This window comes from Rhinolophus sinicus, linkage group LG05, assembly GCF_036562045.2.
Source record: "Rhinolophus sinicus isolate RSC01 linkage group LG05, ASM3656204v1, whole genome shotgun sequence".
Lineage (NCBI taxonomy): Eukaryota > Metazoa > Chordata > Mammalia > Chiroptera > Rhinolophidae > Rhinolophus > Rhinolophus sinicus.
In genome coordinates, this window is record NC_133755.1 from 32,929,663 (window position 1) to 32,949,907 (window position 20,245).

Consider the following 20,245-nt stretch of genomic DNA (forward strand, 5'->3'; position numbering starts at 1 on the left):
ATGAAAACCCAAAAATTAGGAAGGGGGGGGGGATAATTGGGTAATAGAGCAAGCAAGTATGCTACATACCTATCATGTCTAATAAATTCTACATCATGTCCCTGATGGCACTTCTTAATGCAGTTCACACATATGGCATTTCGATCTGTGGTGTTACAAGTGTGACATCTAAAAAGCAAAAGCTTACATTATTTTTCTTGAACATATTCAAAGTAACGGCATTTTGTTTATTAAAAGGACCAAAAACAAAATTTTGGTGGCTCCAACCCAGATTCTGAAAAGCGACTAAAATGGAGTAAGTGAATTTCCTATTGCCTTGCGTGTTCTGAGGAAAACAATTTGTAAGTTGTAGAAAGACAGTTGAAATTTTCCTATCAAGTCCACGGATTCAGTTTTTGGAGGAGGGTACTCAAAACCCACTCAGTGACTGGGATATATGGAACAATTAGTGACAACTTTGAGACAATATAAATATGTCCCACATTTCCAATACAGTCAGTAGTTACACACTACAGTAACTTTCCCATATTTACGGTCTCAAACAGGATCCTCAAGTCGATTGATCACAGAACTCTATGTGGACAATTAAAAATTTTTCAGGTACAGTCTTGACTGGCAAACATCCAATTTACGCTGTTCACACATTTAAGCAGAAAAAAAAAATCTAAAAATGCTAGGTCTTGCCAGTATAGAAAAATCACCATTTCCCCCTTTACCAGGACTCAAATAATTTAAAAATATACCTGTAGAAATCATGCATGGGATAGCTGGTATAACTTGATATTTTATATAAACATTGGCCTCTACTAACAGCCTTTTCTATGGCGTCTTGATTGTTCATTATTTTGTTATCTGGAATAAAAGAAAAAACAAGTAAAATTCTAAAGGACAAAGACAATTAAGAAACATTATAGGCTTATTCTAATAGTTTTTAAGAGCTTTAAAAGGCTAACCAAGAAAGTAAATAAGCTAAGAGTAGAAATGTATTTACAAGTCAAAACAACTTTTTTCTTTGAAAATAGTTCTCTTGTTGCTAACTTTAGAGAGAAGGAATCAAGTTATCAAAGAACAGTGCCTTCTGATTTTCATGGCACAGCTCATACATTTATAGGCAGAATATAGACTCCAACATACCTTTCATTGTCACATTAACACCAGATGCTAAAAATAAACCTCCAAACCGGTTGTTAAAAATCTGATTGCCTTCTAGTGTTGCAGTTGCATGATTTGTAATTTCAATACCTGAAGTAAAATTTAAACAGCAGATGCATCAACTTTATATAGTTTCTTAAACCTGAAATATAGCAAATGTAGTAAACTAGTTCTTTTACATAAAACATTAACTCAACATCTAGGGAATAAAATACAAATGTTTATTTGAATTATTGACAGTAACTCACTTTCTACTGTTAAGTCCACCATGTTTGCTGAAGGAATGATACAAATGGTTCATAATGACACTTCTAAATTTCTTTGCAAATTAAGAGGATAATACCTAGAAGTATGTTTAGGTAGCAGCTAGTTTACACATTGAAGAGAAAGGAGCTAATGGCTTATTTGGAATATTAAGTGTCTTCACTAGCAAAAAGTTGAACTATATATGCATGATACTTGGATTTCACTTACTGGGATCTTAAAAAAAATGTACCTGTGAGGCCAGAGGGCTTGAATTTATCTGTATTACTAATGGTAGTACAAAGCCTACATTTATTTATTCTATCCCAATTAACGTTTCATAATTACTACTGATCAGCAAGAACAGTATTTCTTGTAAGTTTATTTCTTAGAGTGGAAGAATCCAGAACTTGGATTAGGTGCCCTAGTAAGTGACTGTTAATAGACAGGCATTCAGGCACTTTTAAAGCACACTTGGCACACCTTTAGTTATTAAAAGAATATATACTACAACCCAACCACTTTAATGTACAGAAAATAAGCTACAGGTAACAAAAGAAAATACAAACCTGCAGCAAATCCATCAAATATTCTGTTTTTCCTTAAGACTGGATGACTATTAGTGCTGATGAGAACACCTGCTTGAGCATTCCTGAAAATATCATTTTCTTCAAGGAGACCTATAATAAAATATTTCCTCAGATTAAGGCTAATGTATATAACATTTTACTAGCCTTTTTGGTGGTACTTAGGTTTTATTTTAGTTTCTTATTAACTGCATTGTAAAATTCACAGCATTAATTTTTCAGCTGAAGAGAAAAGTTCATTAGTAATTCATAGGTATTTAGAATTTAACCAAAAATTGCAGGTAACCATTCTAACCAATAAACTGCAAGTTCCATGGTTTCAGGGACCATGTTTAGTTTACTCACCATTGCATCCCCAGTGCCTGGCACATAGTTAATTCTCATTGAAAACTGAATTAAAATTCCTTTGAAATCTTTTTAGAACCTTTGTATCCTCAATGTTTTAGTTTTTTAAATTTTAATTGGTTAGTAAAAGTACATTTTAATTTATGCCCTGATTATTTCTGGCCATTGTTACTATAATCATTCCTTGATCAATTTCCTTTACTCCAGTCTCTTTTTTTGTTGCTGTATTTTCCCCCGTTTCCTACAACTCTTTTATCATGTCCTTTCTCTGCTTAAAAATCTTTCAGAATAAAGTTTAAAATTAACTTGTCATTTAAAGCCTTTCAAAATATTCTCCCAACCTACTTCTTTGTCTCACTACATTACCTACGCTCTGAATGAATATTTTTATCCCTAATGTCTTTAGTTCATATTTCCTCTACTTGGAAATGCCCTGCACTCTTTCTTCCTAATGTTATTTCCTCTGGGAGGTTTTCAGTTTCCTTCCATCAAATTTATTATTCTCTCTTCTGGCAGTTTAACAATTAAGAGTTGGCTGAGAAATTAGACTTCAGGCCTTCGAATACTGACTCCACTACTTTACTAGCTCTGAGCGGGCAAATTACTTACCTTTTCATCTGTTTCTTTATCTGTAAAATGGGTATATCACCTACCATATAGAGTTATGAGGATGAAATGAGTTAATGTAGAATTATACAGAACTAAGTATGAGTTAATATTTTATTATATAAAAATCTTATGTACAGTGAATTATAGCTAGTTGGGTTCTAGTGTTTCCCTGCTTCCTAAAGATGTGAAACATTTTTATTTTTGTAAATATTTGACAAATCTGGTATTTCACAGTATTGACCTCTAAATTCCTTTTCCACTGGAAAAGACTATTCCAAGTCCTTGCCTCTAATCTTGCAGATGTCCACTAACCTCCTGAAGTGCTATTGCTAGTATCTAGTCCACTCCATATTTCATATACAAAGCTGCTTACGATTTGGGCCCTGCCCCTCTCCAGTCTCAACTTTCACTATACCTCTTAAACCTTACTAAATCATCACTTTCAGTTTCATTTAGACTTTTGTTTACAATGTGCCACGCCATTAGACTGTAAACTTTCTGGATTAGTACTGTTTTATTCACCATTGCATCTTTAGGATCTATATATCACAGTGGTTGATACAGAGGTGTTCAAGTAATAATAACAAATCAAAGAGTGAAATAATTATGCTTTCTACACCTGGAATAGCCTGCTTCCTGCACCCAACCCCCATTTACCAGTGAATACTCATTTCTGAAGATACAGCTCAAGACTGATTTTACTCTGAATCTTTTCTCAACATCTTACAAATAAAACCACCATTCTGTATTGTGCTTCCTCATTATGTCTTACAAATACTCCTATCAGAGATGTTACTTTACTGAATCACTACATTATAAACTGGAGAGTCTATGTCATTAATAGAATCACTGCTTTATTGCAGTAGTGAATTTGTTGATTAAATCTTGGTATGTCAGAGTAATAACCAGGAATCCTTCCACACAAGTACAATATTGGGCTACTGACATTTCAGGAATGGTGATGAATTTTGCATTAGACATTCTCTCCCAGTCTCTTCATGAACATGCATTTGCAAAGGGCAGAGACTGTGGTATTTTTGCCTCAATGCAGTGAGTTGACTTTCATGGATACCAAACCAGGTACACCTTGGCTTCGTTAACTCCATTCTCTAATAAACACAGTTGTAAATAGGTACAAAGCAATACTTATTTACTACAGACGTTCTTATACATTTACAGACCAATTAATTTCTCACACCTAGTTCTATAACTTGACTTTGATGTTTATTATATCACTACTTTGAATAATAAAAAGGCCAGAAAAAGGCCATAAACAAATTCTGCTAGCCTAAAAAAGCGTTACTAACAACTGGCCCACTCAAGGTGCCAACGAAAGGAAAAGAAAAATTCTGTAAACATTTGTTTCCTTTAACTCTGGAGAGTAATCTCAATCATATCAAGACTTGATAAAGAAAAAGACTGAGGTTCATTCATTTATAACATGTTAACTGGCAATGTCATTGATCGTTAAAGATATGGAAGAAGAATAATGGAAAACTGGGTTTTTTACTAATGCAAAATTAACAACAATACCTCGACCCCCATTAAATATACAGATGCCACCATCTCTTCCATCATGGATTTTATTTCTTCTTAGTGTAGGATTACTATCTGTCTTAATCCAGACTCCAGCCATTGCATTGTCAAATATTTCATTATCTTCTATACAGCCTAGACCTGTAAATGCAAAAATTAGGTTGTATTATTTAGAAAATATATTTCTAAAAACCATTAGCACTGAGGAGAAAATGAAAGACTGAACATACCAGAATTATAAACTAGAATTCCACCATTCTGTCCTCCCCAGATTTTGTTGCGCCTAATTTTGGGGTTGCTTCCAGTCCTAGGGTAGAATAGAAAATAATGCCATTTCAATTGTTTCTACTCCCACATCCTATGTTAGAAGAGGTAATTGGAAAAATCCACATTAACCATAGTAAAAATAACAGTGGAGTCCTTCAAAATGCTCTGAAAGTCTGTCAGTAAAGAAACTGGTTTAATTTTGCTTAATTCTACTTCTCACACTTAGCTGTATTATGTTATTACTATAGACTCTCCTAACATGTAAACTAAATTGAGGGGGTAAGTAAAGAGCTATTATTAAATATACATCCCTCATGTAAGTAAAATTAAGGGTTGAATTATATAATTAGGACTACTATAGTTCTGAAGACTGTTAAAATACAGAAGAGGGGTGTGAAAAACTATTAATTTTATAGAAATAGCATAAAAAACAAGCTCCCATTTACTGAGTGCCTATGAAATGCCAGGTATAGCTCACAAGTATTTTTATACAGGTTTGCACTCTCTAAGTATGATGGAATAAATCGTCTGCTGTCCTTAGCTAGTCCAAGAAAAGTTATAGTCTGACAATTTAAGCCAAGATATGGTAGAATAAATACATATACAAAAGGAATAAAGATTGAGCATTAAATAATAAGGAAATTTCTTCTATATACCCCACATATTCCCCAAAGAAAGCCAAATGGGAAAACATTTACCTTATCTGAACCCCTGAATACATATGATTATAGATATCATTGTCCTCTAGCACTCCATGTCCATTGTCATAAAAATAAACACCAACCTAAAATTAAAAAAATTTTTTTTCAAATGACAAAAAAGTATTTACAAAACAATTATTTTCCATACAAGAGTCCAAAACAATCTTACCTGCTTGCCACTGTGTATCCTGTTTCTTCTGAGTACTGGAGTGCTGCCAGTTGTCACCCAGACGCCAGCCAGAGTATTACTATAAACTTCATTCTCTTCTATTACGCCTTGTCCTTTCTCATGCTAAATAAAAGACACATTGATTACAATACATATTTTGTATAAGCAAGTAGTTTAGTGTATTCCCCCTTTAAAAACAGTTTTAACAAAAAAAAAATCTCAATTTTTGTTTCTTTATCTGAGGAGTTAATGATAATATTTTTCTGTAGCCTCTACCTAAGTTTAAGCTCCCAAAGTTTTTATTTATACTGTTCTGTATGTAGTTTTGTACTTTTAAATATACTATGGTAAGAGTAGTAGCATGCAATTTACTTTAGCAAGAGAATTTCATTTCAGATATATAGCAAACCAAAGATCTCTCACTTAGTAACTTATTGGTAAAATCATTTCAAAATAATAAGGTCTCAAAAAACTTTTGTTTTTAGCAGAAGATTAAGACATGAATATTTTTAGAACTGTAAATAAAAATTAGTCACACCTGTCATTACACACCTTTCAGAAATTAGGATCCTTTATGGTCTTACTTGAATCAATTGTAACAGTTTCAAATACCACGGTGACAGAAGACAAAGGACTAATGCATAGGTTTTAAAATTTTGCAAGATGCTCAATTGTTTCAACATAAATTCAAATGAAAATTGGCTTTTTCAGAAGATAAAAATATTGAAGTCTAGTATTATTAGTATTTTCAGTGATATGATTTTACTTTTGGAAAATTTCAGAGATTCACACAGTAGTCACATTGGCAAAATTCCAGTGTAACAAATATAATTCAGACTGCCAATCAGTGTTATGAGTTTAGCCCACATTGCCAATTATAAAGACTTGAACAAAAAGGTACATCGTCTATGCCTAAATTTTGTCGGTTGATTAAATTTTATAGACCACTACACTCACTATAAAATTAAAAGCCATTCAGATACACTGGCAGGGAGAACAAAAGTCCTATTTATTGTCTAAATATTAAAGACAGCCACAAATTCATACTCTAAAAGTTGAATATGGCCTACCTCAAGCTGGACATAATTCTGCCCTCTTCCCCTTTCTTCTCTGGTTTTGATGCATGAGATTCTAGAACCACATTCATTAACTTACCACATAAATCCCACCATGCTGGCCATCATGAATTTTGTTATGTCGAACAATTGGACAACTGTTTGTCCTAATCTGAATTCCTGCTAATGCATTTCCTATTTAAAAGTAAAAGTTACAATGTCAACATATGGAGCCTAGTGAAACACAGTAAAAGTGTTACATTACATAGTGTTACATTAAAATTCTTACTAGAATTCTGTGAAATATGTCATATTCAGAAAAGTATTTATGGCCCATGAGTATTATAAGATAAAAATAGGGAACTAAGTTAAAAGAATAAAAAGAATTGTAGGTAATACAGGTATAGTGGTTAAGGGAAGAGACTCCTGGCCTGGTTGCATACTTTTGAATCCCAGGAATTCTACCTACTTCCTGTGTGACTTTGAAAAAGTTATTTAACCTCTCTGTACTAAGTGGGGATATTTAATAGTGTCTACTTTACAGAGTTGATGTGAATGTTATATTACCTAATTCAGGTAATGTGCTCAGGACAGTACCTGGCACTGATTAAATTCTAAGATAAGTACTATCAAGTAATTGTGAGCAAAAGAGAAAATCCAGGGACATATCAGTGTCTAGTACATAGATATCTAGTAACTGCTGAATTAATTTTTCCCTTTCTAGTTAGTACCAAAGTGTATTAACTACCACAGAAATAATTTATTAATTGTTAAACAATGAAACGAATCTAAGGAAACTGTAGATACTCGAGACTTTTTATCTATCTATCTGTCTGTCTGTCTATCTATCTATCTATCTATCAATCTTTCTTTCTCTCTCTCTCTCTCTTTCTTTTCATCCCTGGTATCTGGCATAGTGCCATATACATAGTAGGTACTCAGTAAATGTTAAGTGATTAAATATTACAGAAGAATCTTAATTAAGAATTTAAATAAATTGGATCAGTTCTACTTGGATGGTTTCAAACTGGTCCATTTTGCCAATGTCAGGAAGATAGGCCAAGCTCTAAAATTTTATAGAATAAAACCACATGCTTACCATAAATGTCATTTCCTTCAATAAGGCCTCGTCCATCACCAAAGATGTAAACTCCCCCTTGATTTCCATTAAATATAGAATTCCCCCTATAATTATGTGAAATAATAAAAAAATAAGCATCTATTCAGCAAAGCTTACTTGTTTTATATACTTAATTGTAAAGCCACTCACGGTCATGTGACCTTGGAAAATTATTTAACTTCTATGGGCCATAGTTTCCTAATTTATCAAATGAGGGACTCAGACTAGATGATTTCTAAATTCAGTTCTAAGACCTTTTAGTTCTAAGACCTAAAGCTTTGGAAAAGCCTTGTAGTATTTGAGACAAAATAGCATTCTTAAAAACTTCCCTTAAAACAGCTAACAATATTAATTAAAGCTTTTGCTGAATATTAACAAGATGGAAATCCCATATTCTATTTTCATAAAACCAGTGAAAAGTAAAATTTGATAACCAAAAATACTTCATGGTTTTGATTAAATTATAATAGCTCTGTTCAATAATCCTAATCAATGCCTTTCAGTCTGGATCTATTTGTTTCCTTACTGTGGCCAGAGGGAGTGGCAGGAGCTATTAAAGAAAGGTGACAGCGTGAAGTTTTGACTTTTTGTTATTCTTGGTCTCTCTGTTCAAGAATTTTTGAGATTAATTAGTTTCCTGAATTATTCTATTGGCTCTCAGAAAAAAAAAAAAAGAAGAAGGAAAAAAAAAAGAGAGACAGGTCATTCTGGTTCCAAGAGAAGGTCATAAACCTTTTTACTCATCTATAATGCAGTCTGATGAATTTAAAATTAAAATCACAGCATTTGGAATTGTTCATCAAGTAATATTGTGTATGGCTTAGATCACTAATAAAAAAATGAACAGAACACACAAAAATAAACGCAATAGCTATGCTCACTCAGATGCATAGATTTTTACTAGGAAAAGTTATTTTATAGTAGCCAGGTGTCTAGGAAATACATTAAGAGTTAAAGCTATGTATCTTGACTTTTCTTATAAAACAAAGTAAAAAAATAATTTCCATTTATAATTATATATAAATACCTTATTGTTGGGTCACTATTTGAGGTAATCCATACACCTGCAAAGTTGTTTGCATAGATTTTATTCTCTATGAATTGTCCTCTTCCTTTTTCGTGGACATATATTCCTCCAGTCTGCCCATGATGAATTTCACATCGAACCACCGTGGGGTTAGCATAGGCTTTTACTTCAAAGCCTGCTATCCTGTTTCTGTGTATGTTACAACTTTCAAAGTAACCCTGAAAAGTATCAAAATTAAACCTGTAGGTAAGGCTGCTTTCCAAAAAGAAACATTAAAAAAACCTTTTTAATGCACAACTCAAAATTAAGTATCAGAAAAGTTCAAGAGTAAGAATGAAACATAGATATACACTAAATTTCAAATGATAAACATAGAAGGAAATGTTTTAATTTTAGTACAATGGAACTACAAATCTTATAATTAGTCTGAGTATATTCAAAGCTAGGAAGAAAAATAGGGAAAGATTTATTCAATAAATGCAAATAAATACCATTACCCAATAAGTATATATACATCCTTCAACAAAAGATTTATAAATATTGAAGAAAATGAATCCCTGCAGCTTTAAAAATGTCCCAAGAAACCAACTTCTAAAAAGTTGAACTGACCTAAGGACATAATTAGAGACTACAGAAAAAGGAATACAAAATAATTTTCATCTATTTAATAATTTTCATCTATATAAGGAACTGGTTAAATGTTTTTGAAGACGTATTCTCACGATAGACATACTGTCATGTTAAATCAATAGAACATTATATACTTCAAGATAATATACATTAAGTATGACCTCAATTTTATTTAAAGAGAAACAATTTGAAGGATGAAACAAAAATATGAGGGTATGATTATCTGAATAATATTATGGATGATTTTTGTATCCTTTATACTTCTCTGAATTTCTTAAATTTTCTATAATGGATGTGTTTTACTTATGAAAATAAAAGTTACTGTAATATTGATATCCTAAGTTCTAACATTCAATCAAGATTGAGAATTAAGAGAGAAAAAGAAGATATTTGTAAGATAGCATTTCTAAAAGCCATTTCATTCCCCTTGCCTATCTTCTTTCAAAAACTGAATGTGCTCTCCTCTTGTTAAATTCCCTTTAGTACTAAGTATTTTCTTTTTAGTTTTTATTTTTTTAAAGATTTTATTGGGGAAGGGGAACAGGACTTTATTGGGGAAGTGTGTACTTCCAGGCCTTTTTTCCAAGTCAAGCTGTTGTCCTCTCAGTCTTAGTTGTGGAGGGCGCAGCTCAGCTCCAGGTCCAGATGCCGTTCTCTAGTTGCAGGGGGCACAGCCCACCATCCCTTGAGGGACTCGAACCGGCAACCTTGTGGTTGAGAGCCCACCGGCCCACGTGGGAATCAGCCTTCGGAGTTAGGAGCATGAAGCTCCAACCGTCTGAGCCACCGGGCCGGCCCCACTAAGTATTTTCTTATGCTGCTTCCATGTACTGACCTGTACGATTTCTGTATTTGTCATATCCATTTGTACCTGATCATAAGCTCCTGAAGAGAAAGAACTACTCTAACTTCTGGAGCATCTATACAGGACTTTACACAAAGCAAGCACTCAAAGTAAGATTTGATGAACTTTTTGCCAAATCTAAAAGAGTTTAAAACAGGATATAATTCTGAATACTCTAGTACACCACATATTTAACTCTAAGAAAATGGATCTCTGAGCATAACATTTGGAAGTTTTCAGGTTTCATTTTCCGCAGATAATGTGCAAATTATCTAAAATTTACCTCTTTACATTTGGGTTATAATCTTTTTTTTTTTTTTTAATTGGGGGATTACATAAAAAGTAGCTTCTTTAAATATAAAAAAGATTTTTCTTTTTTGATTTTATACCAAATAAACACAAATGTACACTGGGTGAATATACAGACTATCATGGCAAAATTGAGCAAAGAAACAAAAACAAATTTAAAAAGAGGTTAGGCTAAAAGAATTTAATGTCCTTTTGAAACAATTAAACATTTTTCTGATGTTTTCATCATGGAGAAGGGAGCACTTATTCTCTTAGTCTCTGCCTGGAGTAACATGACATATCTAATTGGTAAACTTGGGAAAGAATAAACTGGGTACGCTCAATCTCCTTTTCCTCATAAAAGTGAGCTGCCCTTAGGGAACATGCCTTCTGCTACTACTCCAGAACCTCTGCCGGTGACTAAGTGGGTAAAAGCCTATTTAATTTTGGGGTTCAGTTAAACAGACCCAATTTGGTTCTCATTCTAAGTTCTATCTTTCCATCTTAACATTTAAGAGTAAGAAATAATATTTCAGCCTCCTCATGTTACTATTTGTTTGGAATGTGGGAGGGAAAGGTGTACTATTTATTGGGCTTCCACGAGGATTCTAGTAACAGGCCTCTTTCATGTCCTGACTATACTAGTTAAACATACGGTAGTACTGCAAGTATGCTTTGCTATATATATTGACTAAACATTATTCAAATGTGGGAATGCTTTCTCTTCTCTCTGTTTTCTTTAGGTTTTAATTTTGCACAAGAGTCAACTAGATCCACAAGTTTATTTAAGCAAACAACAGCTCCCTTTCTTTATTTCCCCTTATCCAGAAGCCCACACTTTCAATTATTTTAGCTAGTTCTTTTCATCTACCTCCATTATTTTTAAAGAAAGACTTGTATTGCTCTATCTTGAGCTTTCAGTTTTAGGTATTATCTCCTACCTTCTTATATGGAAGATGAGACTTGAGCTCTCCTACCTTTCTATCCTCCATCACACACATTCACACATTGTATTCTTCCAATGTAGTTACGTCATAATTTTGGTTAGATAAGTGTGCTATTTAGGGCTGAGCCATAAAGTATAATTATATATTCTTTGCTGCACAACTTTTTATTTTCCCTGAAATTAGTAATTATCTTATACTTCTCCTTTGCTTAGATCTCTAGTGATCATCTATCCTAAACTTGCTACCAGCTGTTTAAGTCACCTCTTAATATATTTACATTCACATTAGGTTTACCAATTTATCTTCCTAAGTATACTCAGGTTTTATAACCTGCTCTAATCTGGACTGGGTCGCCCTGGTCATAGGCACAAGGTCATTTACCATATTTAATTTATATTAAGGGTTAAAAATGCCTGCTGGTTCTATCAACGATGGAGTTTGTAATCTGTATCTTTTGTTTTAAGGTAACTTCTGATAAAAGAAAGCAGCAAAAATTTTTTTTCTTCATGTCTTAAAACCAGAAGCCTCTATAATGCTACAACTGTGATTTTATTACATTCAGAAAGAACAACAATTGATTGATTTATAGTTTTATAATTTTATAAAGAAACTTATCTATTATTATTATGGGTTAAAGGGTTGTTAATGAAATTTTGTTTTAAAATACATCTTAATGAAATTCATGTTTTGTTAAGAGATGCCTTAGTGCAAAATGATCTAACAATGCAGAACTATAAGCAGAATTTAGACAGAATAACTCTGCCTTTTAATATGCAAACCACAAAAGCTCCAACAGATACAGAACTTCAAAGGCATGGACATTTTGTCCCACATTATAATGTGATTTATTCCTCATACCAGAAAATACCAGATTGCTAAGAGCTTCCTCTATATTTAAAATGAAAGCTCATTAACTTCTTGGCAGAAGCCTTTCTAAATTTCTGCCAAACACATTATTGTAAGTCCTTGAAAATTATCATTTTATCAAGTTAAAAACTTAACACTGATATAAAAATAAAAGGTGAAACCAAGCATTTTATTTAAAAATTTTGAACATAAATATTCTTTATTAAATTTGACAAAGTAAAAGGCATTCAAGAGTTTCTCCTTAAACTCTCCAAAAAAACCAAAAAAGAATAAAAAGTAGGGACAAAAAATATGCTATCTTCATTGACATAAACTTCCGTAACCTCAAACTGATCTATACAATACTTGCCAAATGCTATAAAATATGGATAAGGAAGAGATGGATAAGGTGCTCAGAGCACATATGTTACACTAAATCTTTAGCAAGGTATTTTCCCCAAAATAACTAAAGGTTCTAATAAGATCTACTAAAGTGATGAGATTTAGTGGCATGAATATAACATAGGAGAAGGAAACACTTTTCCTTTATTTTGTTCCTATGAAAATAACTGGGTTATTTTCACGGAAATAACCTAGGCACAAGAAGTAAATCTGAAGAAAACTCACTACACCAATGTGCAATTTCTATTGTATAAAACTTAAGTTTCCTATCTAAGGAAAATTATCCAAAGTAGAGTAAAAGGAGAAGAGAAAGGACAGCCAGATTTCAACATGGAGAAAATGTCATCTGTCAATATGTCATGAGTTAAATTCATAAATTTACAGTAAGTGTCTCAAAAATTTTTACAACAATTTGGCACTGCTATGACATGTTAATTTTATTTTACCAAAATAACAGTCTGCAATGGATTGAATATTTAACAAAAATAATCAGGGAACTGTGAGCATTGATAGAAAATTAATTTTAGGAGATCGGAAATTGTGATTATGTGAAAGAAAGAGAGAATCCTTACTTTTTAAAAATACATGCTGAAATATTTACAGATGAGATGATGTCTGAGATTTGCTTCAAAAGAATCCAGAGAATATAGAAGAGCATAAGGAGTGAGTGAGGAGGTATAAATGAAACAAAACTGGCCATGAATTGAGTTGTTGAAGGTTGAAGATGGGTATGTGGGAATTCATTATACTATTCTACTTTTATATACGTTAGAAAGATTCCATAAAACAAAAATACATTTAAAAAATTAGAGATAAAACCAACTGGAAACAAAACAGAAAAAGAGACAAAACTATGGAGACACAGATTTGAAGAAATCACACAAAACTTAAAGGAAAAGAACATAGATACACAGAAACAGAAATAATAGAGAACACAGCCAAGTTTCTAAAGAAAGGAACATATGGAGTAGAGAAATGGTAAAAGTAAAACACATTAACAACAAAACCCACATATAGATACAGAAGCAGAAAAGCAAATATCTACTAGAAAGAAAAAACAATAATAACAACAATATTAATAATCTCAGATTCTCAGGCACACTCAATCTTAGAAATCTAAAAATGACTACGGAATTCTCAGGGAAAGTACAGGTATAATCAAAATGGCACTCAGCCAAGTTAAAAGGTAACTGGTAGGCATTCTCAAGTGGCAAGAATTCAAGCTCAATATCCATAAACCCTTCTTTTAAAAATAAGTAACAACAAAAAAATGGCTAGATGACAAACCTCAGCCATACCAAAAATAAATCAAAATAAAGTTATTCAGGAATGGAGAAACTGTGATAAAAGAACTAAAAGCAAATAAATATAGAGTAAATATAGACCAATAACTATAGGAATGTAAATATTATAAACCTTTACAAAATAAAAACAAGAACATAAATAGTGAGGTAGAAATAGTTGAAATGTAAATATGTTTATTTCCTCATTTTTTCATAGGGGGAGTTCATACTTTATTCTGAAGCTTAAACATGCAGTTAACAATGACAAACTCTAGAGTCATACATGTCCTTTTAAATCCTCGAGGTATCTTTTATGCTAGTTATTTTTTACAAAAAATTAATTTCTTGAAAATAAAATAGAAAACCTTTTATGATTCCTTCTTATGAACACAGAAATTTAAATTTTAAGTATGTCATAGACAAGGAAAAGACAATTTCAGAGACCAAATAATAAATATAAATATATTTAAAGATAGAGGACAATACAGAAACTAGTTTAAATGTTTATTCTGATGCTCTTTGAAGTTCTACAGAAAACAAGTCAAATTTTAAACCAATCACAGGCTACCAACCAATCACAGGCTACCAACACAAAGATAAGCCAAAACAATACATTTAAGTCCTTAGTCAATGTGGTGGATAGGTTCTTGGAAACTGCAACTTTAAGCAAAACGACATAAACAAAACCAACTTTACCACAGGCTAATTGATATAAACAAGAATTAAGTTCCTATGGCATATTTCTAGTCACGAAAACATCACTAAAATTCTAAATAAAGACTCAAAACACTTATATTAGACATTGAAGTAAATGTGAGCTATACATACATTTAAGAAAAGACTAAAAACAAGATTATTTTCCAACATGCTTATTCTAGTTCAAGGTCTCGGGTTGCTACAGCCTAATCCAGCAGCTCAGAGTGCAAGGAGGAACCACTTGCCTTGACAGGATGCTCTTCTATTAGGAGGCGTTCTCTCTCATGTTCTTTCTCTGTCTCTCTCTCTCTCCCCCTCCCTCCCTCTTCTCTCAGACTGGAATATGTAGACATACTAATTAACCTAACATGCCCATCTTTGGGAGGTCGAAGGAAACTGGAGCACCCGGAGAAAACCCACACAGACATGGGGAGAAATGTGCAACTCCACATCTACAGTGGCCCCAGCCTGGAAGTGATTTTTCTTTTCTCATCAACATGATAACAAAACGTTATTCAAGGACCTGCTGTACTTGGAATGGAAGAACATTCTACCAAAAGATTTTAAAGGATTGTGTCACAATACTAAAACAGATGATAGGTTCAAGATATGCTTCATTTTGATCCTTCCCTCACAAATCTACCATACCTTACAAATCTCTTTATTAATTCTTAATGGGAATATCTACCTGTAGCATTGCCTAAAGTTCTTGAAAAAAAGTTATAAAATTTATAAACCCAAATCTTAAAAAAAACAAGCTGTATCAGTGGTGTATGATGAGGAATAAATTATGATGAACTTTACTAAGTGACCATCATCACAGGTCTTTTAAAAATGAGGACATTTACCTGGTTAAAATTATCTTGGTACCTCAAATCATTTGTGAGTGAGACGAGAGGCGTGCATAAATATGATACTTGAATTGTATGCAACTCTGGGGCAAAGTCCAAAGGCAGCACAGGCAAAGAAATACTAGCATAGTATATGGCTATACTATACTAAATGTGTAGTTCCATTACAAAATAAGAGTCCGTTTAGGAACGATAACCAATACAGGCCTCTAGGGGAAGGCAGAGTCTCAATACTCTTATGTTTTCACATCCTCCATACCTTTGCCCAAACTCCAGATCTACCACCTCCTTGGAAAAAAACAGCTAAAATTTGCAACAAAATGTCAATTTCTTTATTCCAGCTGGAGAAGGGCAAATGGTCATCACCAGTCTGCTTTGTTATCAACAGACCCCATGCTACAGCCTGACTTGTAAGCCAATTATTTTTCTCCTATTACAGTTACCCCAGGAATGATGAACTGGATGGTCTGAAACTGTTTAGGTCTATTTATAACTAGAAGAAAGGGTACTATCCTCATGGTCTAGTTCAGTTTCAAAGGAGTTCTGCATTAGGGTTTTGGCACAGACAATGAAAATCATTTCCTTCACTAACTGATAATTCGTAAATGTGAATCGAATGTTTCTAATACCATGTAATTGATTACTACCAGGTAACAGCAATAAAACTTCATCATAACCCTATGTGACACTATCACCACCGCTTCTCCCATCGCTAACTCCTTATCAAAAAACGTTGCCAACACTGTACTAGGACTTGAAAATTACCTCAACAAAAATTAGACATTAAATGAAAAGAATACCTGAATAGATAACCAAGAACATTATTTTGAAATAGTGACCTGAAAGAGCTCACAAAGTCGTGTGTCTAGAAAATTGTATAAAATGACAAAATATTTATAAAACATAGTATCATCCATAAAGATGCCTAATTAACTGCAGTGTTAACAGTTTTAGATCTGGTATTTTATCATCACTGTATCTTTTACTAAATAAAATGTAAGTCAAACTAATGATGAAACCATTACTTCTCAATGTATAGTCAGTTTATAAACAACCTGTATTAAACTCATTTGTAGTCCTTATTACAAATGTATATCCTAGGTCTGATCCTTGAAAATTCTGATTATATCTGGGTGATTTTTATGCACAGAGTTGAGAAGTACTGGATTAGACCTTATTCCCCTCAAAGATCACATCAATACCCTAAGGGATGTTTTCTACATGTATATAATATTAGAGCCGTGAATTTACAGAATAAATACTGCATACTGATTTTATATAATGCTGAAATCTCTTTTAAACCTATATTCTTCAATTCAGGTAGTTTGGTGATGAGAAAATGCTGAAACCTATCTGAAATTTAACTGATACGAGGTCAGTTTTTCTATTAAGAATAAATGTACTTACCATGCCGTGATCAAATGTGAACACACCAACGTCACGTCCATGATGAATGTGATTCCGTCTAATAATTGGGTTTCCATGATTTTTAACCCAAATCCCTGCTAAAGCATTATTGGAAATTTCATTATCCTCATATATTCCCTACAATAATTAATCAGAAATAAACATTAGTAGAGCTTTAAAAAAAATTAAAGAAGAAAAAAACCCCACAAAATTAAAAAAAATACCTGTGCATGATCTGTTATATAAAGTCCAACATTTTCACAGTCGCTGATATTACAGTGCTTGATAGTGGGACATGCTCCTTGACCACTAACACATACTGCAGAGCCAACTGTGAGAAAAATAATTTATTTAAAAACCTACTGGGCAACACAGTGACTTACTTTATAATAAACCATAAAGGAAACACTAACCTGTACATGTACTTCGGATGATACAGTGATCGATAATAGGGCTACAATTTACTGTAATTTCTAAGCAGTGGTGTGCATTATGGTGTTGAGCAGATTTGTCATCAGGATTAAACTGAAAAGTAGAAATTTTGTTTGAAATAAACAACCACTGCCTTAAAGATTTCAACATATATATTTTAAATCTTAACATCTCTTACCCTTATTGTCATATATCCAACATAAGCATCTTCGGAACCTTCCATAAAAACAAAGGTTGAATCTCTAGTGTTTTCAATTATAACTTTGTCTGCTACTTTTCCAGGTGCTGTGGAGAAGATATTTTAAAGCATGTTATCTTTATCAGTCAGATGAAATGGAAATTTAAAAATTACTTTTTTAATCAGTAAAAATACTTTGTCACAAAACTAGTAATTCAGTAGAACACTTTTTATTGTTTTTAAGTTGGGTACTTGTTTTGGAGGGAGAACTTCTAAAAAGCATTGAGTAGAGAGGATTAATACTCATTTTATCGATGACTGTTTCAATGGCCTTTACTACAGGCAGTCATATTTATGGCAGGTATTATGTGAGTATCATTATACTTCTAAGATTCAACTACAAGTAGTATTTAATATCACATGCAATGGCATATTAAAAAATGGTTTCTGGTGGAAACAAAAAATCACCAGCAGCACCAGAAAAAGAGGTTCAGGGAGAGTAAAGAAGGGGACAATGAGTAGGAAGAAAAAGAAAAGTCTTTATTTAAACTTATTTCCAAAACTGACCTTGACTTTAAAAGTAATGAAAATCAAAAGGCAAAAATTTACTACACCCTTCCCTTTTAGTCTTCATGGTAGAAATGGGGGAAGAAAACAGAACGGGCAGTAAATGCAAATTTCATTAACATAATTACTATCCATCTTAAAAAGGTCTATGTACTGTATCCTTTAAAAAAATCAGAACAAATCTTCAAATGACTGATCAGTGTTCAATAAATATTTTATTACATGTATTCTTTTCTTACAAAAACTTGAGCATAAAAACAGCTTCTAAATAGCACCAAAATCTTTAAAAAGCATGTTTCATTAAAAACACAGCAATAAAAACAGTAGCATCTTTCTTTTCAAATAAAAGATAAAACAAATATTTTTCTTTTCTTAATGAATAACTAAGGCAGTTGGACAAAGTACTGACATTAAGAAATATACACATCTAGGGCTGGCCTGGTGGCTCCGGTGGTTGGAGTGCTGTGCTCCTAATGCCAAGGTCTCCGGTTTGATTCCCACAGGACCAGTGAGCTGCGCCCTCTACAGCTAATTAGATTGTGAACAATGGCTCTCCCTGGAGCTGGGCTGCCATGAGCAGCTGGAGGTCGCCGGAGGTCGTCGTGGGCTGCTGTGTGCTGCCATATACTGCCAGGAGAGGCTGGTGGCCAGCGGCCAGCGTGAGTGGCTGGCAAGAGCTGCTGCGGGCTGCTATGTGCTGCCATGAGGGGCCAGTGGCCAGTGTGCGGCCGGCAGCCAGTGAGAGCTGCCGTGAGCTGCTGTGAGTGGCCGACTGATGACCAGTGACCGACTGCCTCAGCGGGCGATGGGGGTGGGGGGTGGGGGGGTGCAAGGCTCATAATACCAGCAGGGGCCAGGGAGCTGTGTCCTATACAACTAGACTGTGAAACAATGGCTTGAACCGGCTTAAAAAGGTCTATGTACTGTATTCTTAAAAAAGGTCTATGTGCTGGGGTGAGGGGAGGTATAAAAAAGGGGAAAAAATATATATACACATCTAAAAATGAAATAAATACAACTGTTATTTCTGAACAGTTTTCATTTCCATCATATAAAATATGCATATTTACTTCTATTATTTCCTACCATTAAGGTATTATCAAGGGTCATCTGAATTTTAAGTCACTAGCATTTTATAAACCCACTATGTAAATAAATAAAATGTTAAAATTCTAATGATGATGCATTTCAAAATACCTGCACCAATCATGGTGATTGGAGATTCAATATATATCCATTCATCAGTATATATTCCAGAATGAACAAAGATAAGTCCATCAAAATGAGCTTCTTGTACCCCACCAAGGGCATCTTCAATTGTATCATAATACTACAAAAAAAAAAAAAAGGGTCAGTATAGAACAGAGATTACCAAGATTACCATTTTAAGTCTTACAAAAATACTGATTAAACATACCAACATATTTTCTCTTCCTTTATATCTTGCAGGGTTACTGTAGAAATGTTCAGCAAATCCTGGCTTTACATGTGCACCTTTATACTAACATGTCAAAAAAAAAAAAAAAAAAAAAAAAAAGGGAAAAGAAACATATTCTAAATTAATTTAATACTATATGAATATTTTAATAAAATATTCATCAATTATTCCAACTAGTTTTCTATTAGTGCAATGTAAAATTTGGAACAGCTTATGACTCAGTAATATCCAGTAAGAAGGGACACAGTTTTTCAATCTCAGCACTACTGATTTTTTGGGACAGATCATTCTTTGTGGTGGGGGCTGTCCTGTGCATCATAGGATGTTTAGCAGCTTTCCTGGCCTCTACCAAAGAGATACCACTAGCATCCTTTTCTCCAGTTGTGACAACCAAATATGTCTCCAGATGTTGCCAAATGTCCCTTGTGGAGCAAAATCACATCAGTTGAGAACCACTCATAAAGAACCATATGAAAATTAAGCTAAATGTGAAACTTTGCAACAACCACTGAATACTAATAATTTAAGTGTAAGTTCAAACAGACCCATAGAAAGTATAACTGCTCTCAGGCTACTGATGTTTACTGCCACTGTTTAAATTACTAATAAGTATGTCAGTAGTGAA

The 20,245-nt window shown here is 33.3% G+C and overlaps 1 protein-coding gene across 2 annotated transcripts in view; it reads right to left on the bottom strand.

Annotated features, from left to right (window-relative positions):
- Positions 1-20,245, bottom strand: part of FBXO11 (F-box protein 11) — a 76,408-nt gene that overhangs the window by 1,336 nt on the left and 54,827 nt on the right. For both annotated transcript variants that reach the window (XM_019748608.2, XM_019748609.2), the window contains exons 6-22: positions 19,600-19,683; positions 19,380-19,512; positions 17,616-17,722; positions 17,419-17,530; positions 17,230-17,336; positions 17,006-17,143; positions 8,812-9,029; positions 7,764-7,849; positions 6,765-6,859; positions 5,610-5,732; positions 5,438-5,523; positions 4,703-4,779; positions 4,470-4,613; positions 1,965-2,075; positions 1,135-1,242; positions 744-852; positions 70-168 (exon numbers count right to left, since the gene is read on the bottom strand). In XM_019748608.2, the coding sequence (XP_019604167.2) occupies positions 70-168; positions 744-852; positions 1,135-1,242; positions 1,965-2,075; positions 4,470-4,613; positions 4,703-4,779; positions 5,438-5,523; positions 5,610-5,732; positions 6,765-6,859; positions 7,764-7,849; positions 8,812-9,029; positions 17,006-17,143; positions 17,230-17,336; positions 17,419-17,530; positions 17,616-17,722; positions 19,380-19,512; positions 19,600-19,683 (1,937 nt within the window). The remainder of the gene's footprint in view (positions 1-69; positions 169-743; positions 853-1,134; positions 1,243-1,964; positions 2,076-4,469; positions 4,614-4,702; positions 4,780-5,437; positions 5,524-5,609; positions 5,733-6,764; positions 6,860-7,763; positions 7,850-8,811; positions 9,030-17,005; positions 17,144-17,229; positions 17,337-17,418; positions 17,531-17,615; positions 17,723-19,379; positions 19,513-19,599; positions 19,684-20,245) is intronic.